The sequence below is a fragment of the Chiloscyllium plagiosum genome, unplaced genomic scaffold, assembly GCF_037043375.1.
Source record: "Chiloscyllium plagiosum isolate Xiang-an unplaced genomic scaffold, Cpla_swu_hap1 HiC_scaffold_6, whole genome shotgun sequence".
Taxonomy (NCBI): domain Eukaryota; kingdom Metazoa; phylum Chordata; class Chondrichthyes; order Orectolobiformes; family Hemiscylliidae; genus Chiloscyllium; species Chiloscyllium plagiosum.
In genome coordinates this window covers 80,286,361-80,300,388 of record NW_028270144.1, presented here as the reverse complement: position 1 = coordinate 80,300,388, position 14,028 = coordinate 80,286,361, and the positions used below count along the sequence as shown (strand labels likewise).

The 14,028-nt window shown below is 39.5% G+C and overlaps 1 protein-coding gene across 7 annotated transcripts in view; it reads right to left on the bottom strand.

Annotated features, from left to right (window-relative positions):
• Positions 1-14,028, bottom strand: part of LOC122550693 (glutamate receptor 4) — a 252,123-nt gene that overhangs the window by 4,391 nt on the left and 233,704 nt on the right. For all 7 annotated transcript variants that reach the window (XM_043691816.2, XM_087988145.1, XM_087988146.1 and 4 more), the window contains exons 12-13: positions 9,871-10,069; positions 4,642-4,889 (exon numbers count right to left, since the gene is read on the bottom strand). In XM_043691816.2, coding sequence (XP_043547751.1) covers positions 4,642-4,889; positions 9,871-10,069 — 447 coding nt within the window. The remainder of the gene's footprint in view (positions 1-4,641; positions 4,890-9,870; positions 10,070-14,028) is intronic.

Here is a 14,028-nt window from a genome sequence, read left to right as displayed (position 1 = left end):
ATTTCAGTGTAAATGGAAGTCATTTGCCTCAGTGTGCTGATGGAGGTACAAGCCCTAGCATGGAATGTCTATTCTAATTCCTCTCTACCTCCAGGACCTCAGATCGTTTCTCTTAAGGTGTTTATTTGACTTCCTTTAAAAGTTGTTACCTTCAACAGTTACTTGGTTTTGTATTCCTACACAATGGCCCAGATCTTCTGATAGAAAGACAGTTATTGCAGCAGTCACAACAGGGGTTGTGCATCGGAAACATCTAGAGGTCCCAGCGCAGCCGACTTTGCAGGAATTTCCCGGGAAGTTGAAACTTCCAGCAGACAAATACCTGACATTTGAATCCTTCTGACGTTGGGGATTTCAGAGGGTTCTGATTCACTTACCTGAATAGTTAGCCAGGTGAGGTTAGATGGTATGCAACTCCATACCATCTACAAAAATTGACTCTTCCAACTCACCAATGACAACCCCTCTTCCTACTAAACCTGACCCCATCTCTGTACCTAAATCTCCCAACTCACCACCACACCTGACTTCCCACAGAAACCGGCAATCTGACAACCCAAGTACGCGACCAGCAAAACCCTCCTTCCCATGATTCCCATTCCCACCATCTTGACCTGATGTGACTGTTCCCTGATTGGACCATTCCTGAAAACCTCCAGGTGACACTCCTCCACCATGTGACGTGACTTTCCTAAGTCCTCACTCACTTACTTGGTACCATACCCTCTTCCGGTACTTGGATTCATCAACCCTTGGCACCTTTGCTCCTATCAACTGGACACCTGTACTCCTCACCCATGTGACTCTCTAATGCACCCAACACACCTACCATTCTAACCCGTCACTTACCTTATCTCAGTAGCTGTTTAAATGGCTTAAGAAAGTAAACCACAGTACTGTGCACTTACTGCTGCAAAACGGTGCATGGTTTCAGCATTGACCCACTCTGCTGCTAAATATGAGGAGTTCTGAACCTATCTATGCTGCTTTGTATTGGAAAGTGCCTGGTTTGTCCAAAAAACTGCACTAAGATGAGATCTTTCGTCTGATTTGAGCTGGTAATCAGAATTCTGATCTAAATCAGAAGATTCTAGCCATTGTATTTTTATGCACTGTTCTAATAGATTTAACATTCCAAATTGACAAACACTTAAGAATCACTTACTGACCCATTCCTTACCTTGGAATATATTAACAGGGAAAACCCAGTCAAAATGACATAAATGGCAAAACACTGGAGTATAAATAAACATCTTAAGATAGCTTGAAGTTTATCTCTGATCATCATATCATACCAAAATGAAAGAATGTAGTGATTTTCCTGTAATTAAACATGATGAAGCAAAGTGGGAAGCTCTTCATCAAAATCAAGAATTAACTTTAACACCTCAACTGTCCACACTGAGTGAACAGCTATGATAGTGAACATGCTGCTAACAGTACCCAATTTATATAATTCAGAAAATAGCCTTATATTTTGCTAGATATAAATGCAGAGACAATGCATCCTTGGCAAAAAGCTTATATGTCGAGAATGCCAGTCTAGTTGTTGCACTTATGTGCACTAAACCTGCAGGCACTCATGGCCTCTTTTCATAAGCCAAAGCTAGGATCTTGAAATAACAAATCTTCAAATGATTATGTCTGCATAAGCAGTCCTGGAAATATGTACTATGAGCATTGAGTCCTAATGGACTCGGTCAAGCCAACAAATAGTGTTACTTTAAAATATCTGCACGATGGAATATAAAACTATATGCTTCTGATGTAACATTTAAAAGGGCTGCAATGTTGTTGTAAAAAGAGACATTTCCACTATGTTCTTTTTGACACAGAATAGGTAATAACAAATATACTAAGTTGTTGGCTTTCCCTTTACCCTTTAAGTAATGGATTTCATTAACGGCTTTTGAAACATGCATCTCATAATATCTGCATGAAATGATCTTTCATCTAACTAGAGAAATATACAGAATAACATATTATTTTATGTACAGTGAACTGGATGTAAATAATCATATGCACCAGGCCATATAGTGGAACAGTTCTCTGGACCTGCTAATGCTTAATCTCATAGAGTAGTGGGGTGCAAGGTTTGGCAATAGTTTCCAATATATGGGTTTCTGATTCCAGCTGTGAAACACTGAGGTATTTCATTACAGATGATCCACTGAATATCAACATTAACTGACAAATGGCAAATCCTCATTTTTCGGACTTCAAAGGAAGTTCAACACCTCATTTGATTCAAGTACAGAATTACAGAATTAATCACATCAACCAAGATTGTTGGATAGAGAATGCATTGCTATAAATCCAGCCAGTATTTTGTTTAAGGGCTGGTCTCAGAAATGCACAAGAAAAGTGCCACAGATTGGCAAGACACATATAATTTCCATACGTCTATAATTGCCAAGTATCCACATGGATATTTCACTGGTATATATGTGTCAGAATAGCTTCATTCTTACTAGTCAAACAACACCCCAACATCAAAACTAGGTCACACTAGAAACCCAAAGATAACAAAGAATTTTCTTGATTGGCTCCTCCTCTCATTGTGTTCAATATCTATCCCTTTTATCATTGACAATTTGTGGCAACGTTATGATCTACCTCAGATCTACCCCTTTCCTTTCACTGAGACCCTCAAGAAGGACAATAGCAGCAATGTCATGGCAGCATCATCAGGATTCCATGTCACAAACCATCCCTTCATTATTGCTGGCTTAATATCACTTCATAGCTTCAATACCAACTTAGTGCCAATTCATGCTACCCATGCTGCCATTCACCAATGATTAAAAAAAACTATACTTTCATTCCTTCAATAAACAACTCATTTCCCTTATAACAACAAGTATTTGTACTCATACGCACATGAAACTGTAATGTTGACAGGTAGTTGACTCTGTTGAAAGATTGTGAAATTAATCACACAGGAAATTAAAGTGCCTTGACAGCTTGATAATTCCAATGAGTTTACCCAATTTTTATGTACATTAATGTTTACTTTTAATAATCCTGATGGCCAAAGGACACTTGACCTCTTCCAAAGAGTATCTTCCCTCTCTAAAAGAGTATCTTCCCTCTCTAAAATGGTACCTTCCTCTCTAAAAGGGTATCTTCCCTCTCCTAAAGGTTAGCCTATCCGTCCAAAAGACTATCTTACCTTGCCAAAGAAATCTGGTAAGCTTAGATCTTCCTTGAAAAGTGTAAAGCCCACAAGACAAGTTTTAGCCATTCACTAATGAAAATTGAATCTGTTCGAAGGCAGCTACACATTTACATGCACAGTCACCTCCGTGAACTGCAAATGTGTGAACTATATCCTGTCCCCATTTCCCATACCAGCTGGGTACTGGGTTCAGAATGGGACTTCTAGAATTAAGGCTGGGGTACAATTATGTTAATCCGCTTTCTCTATACAAAAATCAGGCCTAGGACTGCAGTAGTAGTTCAAAAGGAAGAGTGACTACTACTTTATCAGGTCACCTATGTGTAGTCCTGGTACCATCATCCACATCAAATTTTAAAAATGGAAAAACACATTTGGTAATAGTGAAACGTGAGGGATGGATAAGTTCCATTGCAAGCTGTATAGTTACTGTTACAATAGCCAGTGGGAAAGTTCAGACTTATTTTTTCATTGCCACGTCAGTATAACATGACTTGGACTTTCTTGGTGCAACAGTCAGTATACCAAATTTGTGAGAAAACCATCTCATTTACGGTCATAAAATGTTTGTATCTCTCCAGATACACAAGACCTAAGAGGGGTGAAAGCAGTAACACAAAATACTGGTTATATCAAACAATGTCCATGATCTCAGGCGATTTGACATTATTAACTTTGAGAATGAAATACCTGATAGTGACTGGGCTGAAAGTTTCCTAGAAGAATGTAAGAGAGAAAATTGTATGATCTTGCACTCCTGTTGGATATCATACCATATGGAAATGTGGGTTAAAGATGTGGCTACAACACTATAGCCCTGATTCTCTGATCCACATTCCCTATGAAAGTCATTACTCAACTGGGGCACAGAATCATAGAATAAACCTCTACCTACTGGATAATACAAAACTTTAAACTGAAGGTGGTGGTCCTACGAAAAGTAATTTAAAATGTCTCCTTACACTGGATATTTTAAAATGTTCTGGCCCATTTTACATGGTACCCTGCTATCTATAATAATCCATTGACAATATAGCGCCTTGACATGCTGTTAAGGTTTGATAAGTTACTACCTTAAAACAACATTGTTCTTCTTTCTACTGAGTATATTGCTAAATTATCTGTAAAGTGAATGGAAATTAAACTTGTTTGCTGTGCAGTTCTTGGTGTCTATATTAAAATTCATGTGCAGTCTATTTGTTGAGTCAGAAAAACCACTGCATTATAAAATTACTGAAGTGGAATGGTTTTGCTTGCCCTCCTCACTGCTTTTGTGTCACTTAGGAAAATACAATTGATCCATTTTTCATGATCGGAGCATTCTTTACCTGTGTATTTTTTTAAAGATGTGGAATGAGATCATGCACATACCAGTCACACAAGATAAAAGAAATACAAGGGACATCAGGGTAGGTGGAATACTATAACAACACAATTACATATTGTTATACTATCCCACCCACCTTAATGGGGAGTTCTTAGGCGTTGCCACTCCATATCCTTTGGAATCCAGGTTGCCTCCTACTTTCATGGTATCGCACGGTTTCCTTTGTTCAATATATTCGTTCATTGTGGACTCCAGAAGGAAAGCGAACTTGCCCTTGGACTTGCGAACACGCGCCACACCCTCAGCCGTGGTCTTGGTGAAAACTGAAGGTTCCGCAGATTTCATGTAGGCCCACATTTTTTCATATATTGCTATTTTTGATCTCTGAAAAAGAGAAACTGGAATCAACACAACTTGTATTTATCTAATTCTATTCATATAGCAAACGCGCCAAGTTGCTTAGAAGCTGTGCAGTAATTGAAGAATTTGGAGCGATGACTGAACAGACTGGAGAAGTCAATTTGTTTTCTTTAGAGCAGAGAAGGATAAAGGAAGATTGATAAAACCATGAAAGATTTATAATATCATAGAATCAGAGAATCTGTAGTTTGTCACAGCACAGCAAGGGACCAATAAAGATAGAATTGTCCTAGTCCTACTGGACCATTGGGTTGCTCCCCCATTACGGAGAGAGATGACTGGTATCTTCAGGGTCACCATGCCTCAGGTGAGGGGAAAGGTTGAGAAGGAAGGTATTTGACAGTAACTTAAGCTGCTGAGGGATTTAAACCCACACTGTTGGCATCACTCTGTGTTGCAAACCAGCTATCCAGCCAACTGAAACAACTGTCAACACAATATCTCTGAAGGAGCAATTTACCCACTGCCCCTTCTCTGTCTTCTCCGTATATCCCTGTTCATTCTTCTTCTTCGGATAATAATCCGATTCCTTCCTGAATGCCCAATTGAACCTGTCTCCACCATACTCCTAACCAGTACATTTCAAAGTCCAACCAATCACTGAGTGAGAAAATTTATCACGTCTCTGTTGTTTCTTTTGCCAAATATCTTAAATCTGTCCTTTTTTGTTCTCAATCCTTGCAGCAATTGGGACTATTTGTCCCTGTCTACTCTCTGTCTACTCTGACACCTATTATGCACATACACCCTTAGGTCCCTCTGTTCCTGTACTCCTTTAGAATTGTATACTTGATTCTAAATTGTCTCCACGTTTTCCTGACTAAAATGAATAACTTCATTCTGCATTAAATTTCATCCTTCCATTTAGGGTGACATGGTGGTTCAGTGGCTGGCACTGTGAAGTAGCAGTGCCAAAGAGTTGGGTTTGATTCCACTCTCAGATGACTGTCTGTGTTTACCCATTCTCTCCATGCCTGTGTGGGTTTCCTCTGGGTGCTCTAGTTCCCTCCCACAGTCCAAAGATGTGCAAATTAGTAGGATTAGCCATGCTAATTTGCTCATAGGGTCTGGGAATATGAAGACTAGGTGGATTAGCCATGGGAAATGCAGGGTTACAGGGATAGGGTAGGTCTGGGTGGGTCTGGGTTGGATTCTGTTCAGAGGGTGAGTGTGGAATCAATGAGCTGGATGACCTGCTTCCACACTGTAGGGATTCTATGATTTCACTAAGTTATCTATGTCCTTTTGACTTTCCATACAATCTTTCTCACATGTCACAATTCTTCTAAGTTTTCATCATCCACAAATTTTGAAACGTTGTCCTGTACAGTGAGGAACAGGATGCTAATGCATACCTCAGGAACAGCAGGCGTCCTAATTCCAACCCTGGAAAATTCCTCTGCAAATTTTCTTAGAGTTTGAAAATCATCAGTTAACCAGTTTTCTGTCATTCAGCTCACTCAATTTCAATGATACTGCTGTCTCTTTTCTCTCTTGGTTGGACAGCTGGTTTGCAATGCAGAATGACATCAACCATGTGGGTTTAATTCCCACAGCAACTGAGGTTACAATGAAGGACTCTCCTTCTCAACCTCTCACCTCACCTGAGGCATGGTGACCCTCAGGTTAAACTCAACACGAGTCATCTGTGTCAAAAAATTAATAGCCCTATGATCTGGTAAGACTATGGCGATTTCAGCTTATACTTTACTTTTATTGTTATTACGCAGCACTTTATTAAGTACCTTTTGGAGTCCATGTACACTATATCAACAGCATTACCCTCATCAACCCTCTCTCTCTTACATCATTAAAGATATCAGCAAATTAGTTAGAAAGAATTTAGCCTTAACAAATCCACACTTCATTTCCTTAGTTAACTTACATTTGCCTAAATGACTGTTATGTCTGTTACAAATTTTTATTTCTAGAAGCTTCACCACTACCATAGTTAACCATCAGACCTGATGCTCCGGGGCTTAACTGTACACCATTACTCAAAGAAGAATGTGAACTTTTGCAATTCTCTGGCTTCTGCCTCCAAATCTGAGTCAAAGAAAGATGGGAAATATTTGGCCAATGCATCCATATTTTCCATTCTGAATTGTGTGTCCTTGGATGCATGCCCTCCAGTACCAATGAGGAGAAAGTGAGGTCTGCAGATGCTGGAGATCAGAGCTGAAAATGTGTTGCTGGAAAAGGATTCCTGAAGAAGGGCTTATGCCCGAAACGTCGATTCTCCTGTTCCCTGGATGCTGCCTGACCTGCTGCGCTTTTCCAGCAACACATTTTCAGCTCCAGTACCAATGCATTATCAAACAAACAATCTATCACATACCACCTCTTTGTCAATTTTAAATTCTTCAAATATCTGAACTAACCACTCTTTTCGTCATTTTTCTTCCTTGGTAAAGACGGAGACAAAGTATTAATTTCCTATGTTAGATATGCTTTCTGTTTTAGTCTCAAATGTCCTTTGTTGCCAAATTGGCCACAAACGTCTCATATTTGTATGCCTATAGAAACGCTTATGTTAAGTGCCAATCTATTTTTTACACAATCTCTTTGTTTTTCTTTTTTGCCTCTCCAATTCCCCTCTGATTAGTTCTCAGTTGTAATTTCTACCTGATACCTGTCATAGGCACATTTCTTTCTTCATTATTTTGCTCTCCAATTCTTTCAATATACAAAGGAGCTCTGAATGTTCTTGCCCTGTGTTTCCCTCATGGAAGTATACCTTGAAGTATACCTAAAGCATCTCTCTTCAACAGTAGCCCACTGCTTGGTTATTATTTTGTCTGCCAACCTTAAATTCCAATTTTGATTCCAACTTATTTGGCCCAGGTTCTTTCTTACTCCATTGAAGTTGGCATACCTAGTTAGTTATTCTTAATCTGAAATATTTCTTGTCCTTTCCATAGCTAAACCTTTCATATAGTGTTCACTGTTCCCTAAATGTTCTCCAATTGACAATTGGCCCACTTCGTCCCAGGTCTATCAAAAATAGAAAAAAAACATCTGAACACACTCCCAGAAGTTTTGTTCCTTTCTGCACATTACTGCTATTCCTGTCTCTATTTAGATAATTAATTACCCTATTATAACCTACTCTCTAATTAACATTACTATAATTCTGGTACTTCTCTGTAATTTCCATGCAAACAAGTTCACACAGTAATTCTTCCTATTTTTAATCTTTGTTGCTAAGATATTATTCTACTTTCCTGCATGGGAGACCAATAAAAGAGTAAATCTCAACTGTCTGAGAACCTGTTTTATAAATAGCAGACAAGCAGTAACCTTATTTAAGTTACTACAAATTTTACCAGTCTTTGTTGAGGCCACCAGGAGAAAATGAGGACTGCAGATGCTGGGGGGTCAGAGTCGAGAGTACGGTGCTGGAAAAGCGCAGCAGGTCAGGCAGCATCGAAGGAGCAGGAGAATCGATGTTTCGGGCATAAGCCCTTCATCAGGAATGGGGCTTGTGGGCCGGGGTACTGAGAGATAAATGGGAGAGGGGGTGCAGTTGGGGAAAGGTAGCTGAGAATACGATAGTGGACAAAAGTGGGGGAGAATGTGATAGATCGGAGAGGAGGGTGGAGCAGATAGATGGGAAAGGTGATGGACAGATCAAGAGGGCGTTGCCAAGTTGGAGGCTTGGGACTGGGATAATGTCCCAGTCAGGCATTATCCCAGTCCCAAGCCTCCAACTCAGCACCGCCCTCTTGACCTGTCCATCACCTTTCCCATTTATCTGCTCCACCCTCCTCTCTGAACTATCACCTTATCCCCCACCTCATGAGATTAGATTACCTAAAGTATGGAAGCAGGCCCTTTGGCCCAACAGGTCCACACCGACCCTCCAAAGAGTGACCCATCCAGACCCAGTCCCCATATTTACCCCTGACTAATGCACCTCACACTATGGGCAATTTAGCATGGTCAATTCACCTGACCTGCACATTTTTGGCTTGTGGGAGGAAACCAGAGCACCTGGAGGAAACCCATGTAGACATAGGGAGAATGCGCAAACTCCACACAGACATTTGCCCAAGGCTGGAATCGAACTCGGGTCCCTGGTGCCTTGAGGCAACACTGCTAACCACTGAGCCACCAAGCCGCCCCACCTATTGCATTCTTAGCTACTGTTCCCCCAACCCCACCCCCATCCTTTTTATCTCTCAGTCCCCAGCCCACAAGCCTCATTCCTGATGACAGGCTTATGCCTGAAATGTCGATTCTCCTGCTCCTCGGATGCTGCTTGACCTGCTCTGCTTTTCCAGCATCACACTCTCGACTTTGTTTAGGCCAGCAAATGCAACATTTCAATGTACAGAGATGCTCCATTCATCCTCTAGTCAGAATATTCTCATTAATAAGCAAAAGATACCATAAAAATGTGAGCACAATGAACGACAGTCAGGTCAAGAAGAAAAATAGACTACCAAATCAAAAGGACAAATATGACAGGAAACTAAGTGTGACAATATTTCTGAATGCCAGATCTATGGAAGCATTATTCTGTTTCACTCAGCAGAACCCTTGTATTTTTTAATCCATTTAAGCCTGTTCCTTCCACTTATCAAGAACACTTAATCTTATCATATTCTCTATAACAACTAGTAAAGTTCTGCAAGACACTCCTTAACCTTTAAAGATAATCGGATGCATCTTCAGAATATTCATGCCTTCTCACATCTCTACTATTTAATGCTGGCTTGCTGATCTCTACAAACAGCAATTTTCACTCCACTTTCAGCAACAGAGGAAACATTGTGTAATATGGAGAATTTGATCATTTCAACCAGTAGCTATTGTCACATCTTTCCACTTTCTTCAATTCCAAGCTGACTGCACATGTATCCCTCTGTGTTTGATCTGACTGAATATGGATTTGCTTTGTTAATGTAGAATACCTAACCCTGTCAGACATAGAGAGGCTTACTCTGAAAAATTCTTTTGTAGAACCTGAGTCCAGTGTTCCGTACGCAATTTCAGTTTGTTTTGAAAGATCTTCAGCACTTTCTATAGGTGACACCATTCTCTCTACAGTCAGGAAAGCAGCAAGATTTGCCGTGTAGGAAGAAATTATAATCAGGGTGAAGAACCACCACACTCCTCCGACAATGCGTCCAGAAAGTGATCTAAATATTTAAAGAAAAGTATAGCTTTTAAATAATATTCTGGACAGGAAGAATCACGCATCTAATTCAACAAATTACAGCTCTTTGCATCATAGGCTGTCACAATCAAAAATATTTTATCTCCCTACATTACATTGCAATTCCTTAAAATTCAATTTCTACTTAACAAATCCTTATTTAAAAGGCCTCTGCTTTCTCCTTCAGCTCAATGCAGTAGCTTTGGACAGGTTGTTTTGTTCACAGGAACAGTGACTCAAGCTACCTGGTAATGCCTGTAACATGCGTTATTCTGGTGAGAATACATGGGGAAAAGAACATAAAGTGATATGATTCCAATTTCTATTAATTCTAATGGCAAGCAGCATTCAATCAAATAAAGTGGTGTTGCCTCCAGTCCCTGCATTTTTCTTCTCCTAAGTCATCTGACAACCATCCAATTACACAGGGTGTAATGATGGCATTGTGGTTTACGTTGCCTTGCCACCTATGAAAATGTTTTGAAAATCATAGTAAAGATGAATAATCCACTTTATGAGATTTGTATTTTGTAAATATACAGGTATTTTGGGATGTAGGTTTGCTCGCTGAGCTGGAAGGTTCATTTTCAGACATTTTGTCACCATACTAGGTAACATCTTCAGTGAGCCTTCGGGATGAAGCACAGCTGATGATTCCTGCTTTCTATTTATATGTTTAGGTTTCTTTGGGTTGGTAATGTCATTTCCTGATATTTTTCTCAGGGGGGTAAATGGGGTCCAAGTCAATGTGTTTGTTGATAGAGTTCCGGTTGGAATGCCATGCTTTTAGGAATTCTCGTATGTGTCTCTGTTTTGCTTGTCCTAGGATGGATGTGTTGTCTCGGTCGAAGTGGTGTCTTTCCTTATCTGTATGTAAGGATACTAGTGAGAGAGGGTCATGTTGTTATGTGGCAAGGTGATGTTCATGTATTCAAAACTAATGTCATTTACAAAATACCGTGCAAGAACTGTAACAAACACTACATTGGACAAACAGGCAGAAAACTAGCCACCAGGATACATGAACATCAACTAGCCACAGAATGACATGAGCCTCTCTCACTAGTATCCTTATTACAGATAGGGAAGGACATCACTTCGACAAGGACAACACATCCATCCTAGGACAAGCCAAACAGAGACACCCACAAGAATTCCTAGAAGCATGGTATTCCAACAGAACTCTTTCAACAAACACATTGGCTTGGACCCCATTTACCCCCCGAGAAAAATAACAGGAAATGACATCACCACAGGAAATTATATTACCAATCCAAAGAAACCAAAACATATAAATAGAAAGCAGAAATTATCCGCTGTGTTTCATCCGAAGGCTCACTGAAGATGTTATCTAGTATGGTGACGAACGTCTGAAAATGAACCTTCCAGCTCAAAGAACAAACCTACATCCAGAACTCAACCTGAGCTTCAAATCTTCTCAAAACTCGCTAATACAGGTATTTCAGTTGAAAACCAGGCTCATGGCACCATTAAACCAAGACAGTCTACATGTAAAGTCAAGGAACTTCATTGCATATTTTCTGTTGCTTACATGCTACTTTAAACAGTCAAGAGAGGCAAATTAGTTGGTGCAACAGCAGACTGCTCATGTTTGTAAGGAAACAAACTGGGAAAATTGCTCCTTTATTAACAAAATAGTCTATCTTTGGATATTTGGGCTATTATGGATAAAAAATGATTTAAAGTCTGCAAGATTAGAATTCGCTCATCTTGCTGCCATTAAAAGTATCAAACTGGAATATTATTAACTTGAATTTATATCGTGTTTAAGGACATAGCCAACAAATTGATGTGGGTTTCTGTAATAACTTGCAGCATCCTTACAGTGGACATAATTAGGCTGCCAATTCTCAGATGGTCAATGCAACTTGCCAAAGAATTTACCTTAAAAAGGTGATTTAAATCATCAACATTGAAATATTTCTCTCCGAGAGAAGGAAACATTTTTATAATAACGATATCAGTTTGTATATTGTATTGTTACATTAATAATGTTCTTAGTACACTGAGCTGAACGAAAGCAACAAACAAGCTGTGTGCAGAATTCAAAAGGTAATGCAAGTGTCCAGATCATTTAATGAGAGAAAGTTGTAATCAGCGGCAATGATCAATGAAACAGGACACTGCTGCTTTAAAATGCAACTCTCCTGGTAACAGAGTAATCAGACATTAATGATGGCATTTACTTAGTTACTGAAAACTGGAAAATTAAACTGTAATGCAAAAATCACACCACAATCACAAGAATGGAGGGAGAGAAAGACAGAAGACAGCAAAAGGTAATGATACAAGAAACCAAAACGTGAAGGTATGGTAAGTATTAATTTATTGAGACAATGAATGTACAGAGAACAAAATAACAGACACCACATGTACAATCACTACAAATAGGAACATTTCCTTAAAGCAGCACAGGAATATTTTGCATATCAGACTGTAAAAAGCATTCTTACCGTAGAAAATTATTTCGGCAAGCTCTAACTGATCATTGTAAAACAGCAGTTAAAAGTAATACTTTGATTTTGGCATCTTTTCTTATATTGCTAAACCAACGTTGCTACTAATGCAAAGCAGTAATTGAAGTGAAAATAACATTTTCATGGTGCATTGTCAGTACAGTCATTTTTAAGTGCACGCATACAGCCATACAATGAAATATTTGCAATTCATATACTTTGTAACAAAGTGATCTCAGGTTTTTTAAAGGATTGCTTTCCTCCTGTTGCGAATATCAGCTTAAGGTCAACTTCAATATAATGTGCTAATACAGAACACACTGCTACTCAAGCCACATTTGATAAAAATTAGTATATGTAGAAAATACATTTCTTTAAGGTTTTTCTATTCAGGAATTTCACATTCAATTTTTAGTTGGATTTAAGAAACAGGGTATGAGTGAAAACCTTTTTGACAGAAATATTGGCAATGCTACTACCTTTATTCTTTCTGTCAGGAATACTACAGTTGATGGAGACAATCAAAGTGTGTTTCAATGTATTCTTGCATCAGTGGACTTAATTCTGCAACAGAAACACCATTAAATCTGTGGTTCTTTATAAATAAAATGATCCAATAAAGTGTGGAATATTACAGAACCCGTGGCTACATGAGATCGAACAATGGTCCACACCAATAGCTTGTATTTGCTGACAGTATTAGGTCTCACCCTAAATCTCTGAATGGACTGTCCCATATCGCATGGACTTCCTTGGAAGTTTTGGATACTGCTCCTATTACTTTAGACTCCAAAGACTGGATTTTCCCTTTCAGAGGTGGGAATTAGGTGCCAGGTTCCCATTCAGGATTGTGAAGCCGACTCCTGGAAGTCGGTTTTGTCGAGGGCAGGCCTTCACGATCCTAATGATGCGTTTGCTGCAGTGTTAGTGGCTGAGGCAGGAGAATTGGGAGTTAGCAGGAGTTGGGGGGGGAGAGGGGAAGTACACTTACTAGCTCAAATCAACAGACACTGTGTGGCTGAGGGTTGAGAGTGTGGTGCTGGAAAAGCACAGCAGGTCAGGCAGCATCCGAGGAGCTACAGAATCCACATTTCGAGCATAAGTCCTTCATCAAGAACACTGTGTGGTTGCCATTTGCGCAATAATGCTTGAGGACAAAAGTTGTCAAAATTCAAATTCCCCACACTTCAGAGGGAAGTCCAAGGCCTGGAATCCAGGTCAAGGTCTTGGTAATCTTGATATTCACTTGATCAGTGAGCAGCAGTGAGTTATTTGACAATGAATCATAGAATCCCTACAGTGCAGAAAGAGGCCATTTGGCCCATCAAGTTTGCACCCATCCTTCAAACAGCATTAATGTCCAAAACATTAATAATTAAATTTAAAAATCACAGCATAATATAGAACATAGAACATAGAACATTACAGCACAGAACAGGCCTTTCAGCCCACGATGTTGTGCCAA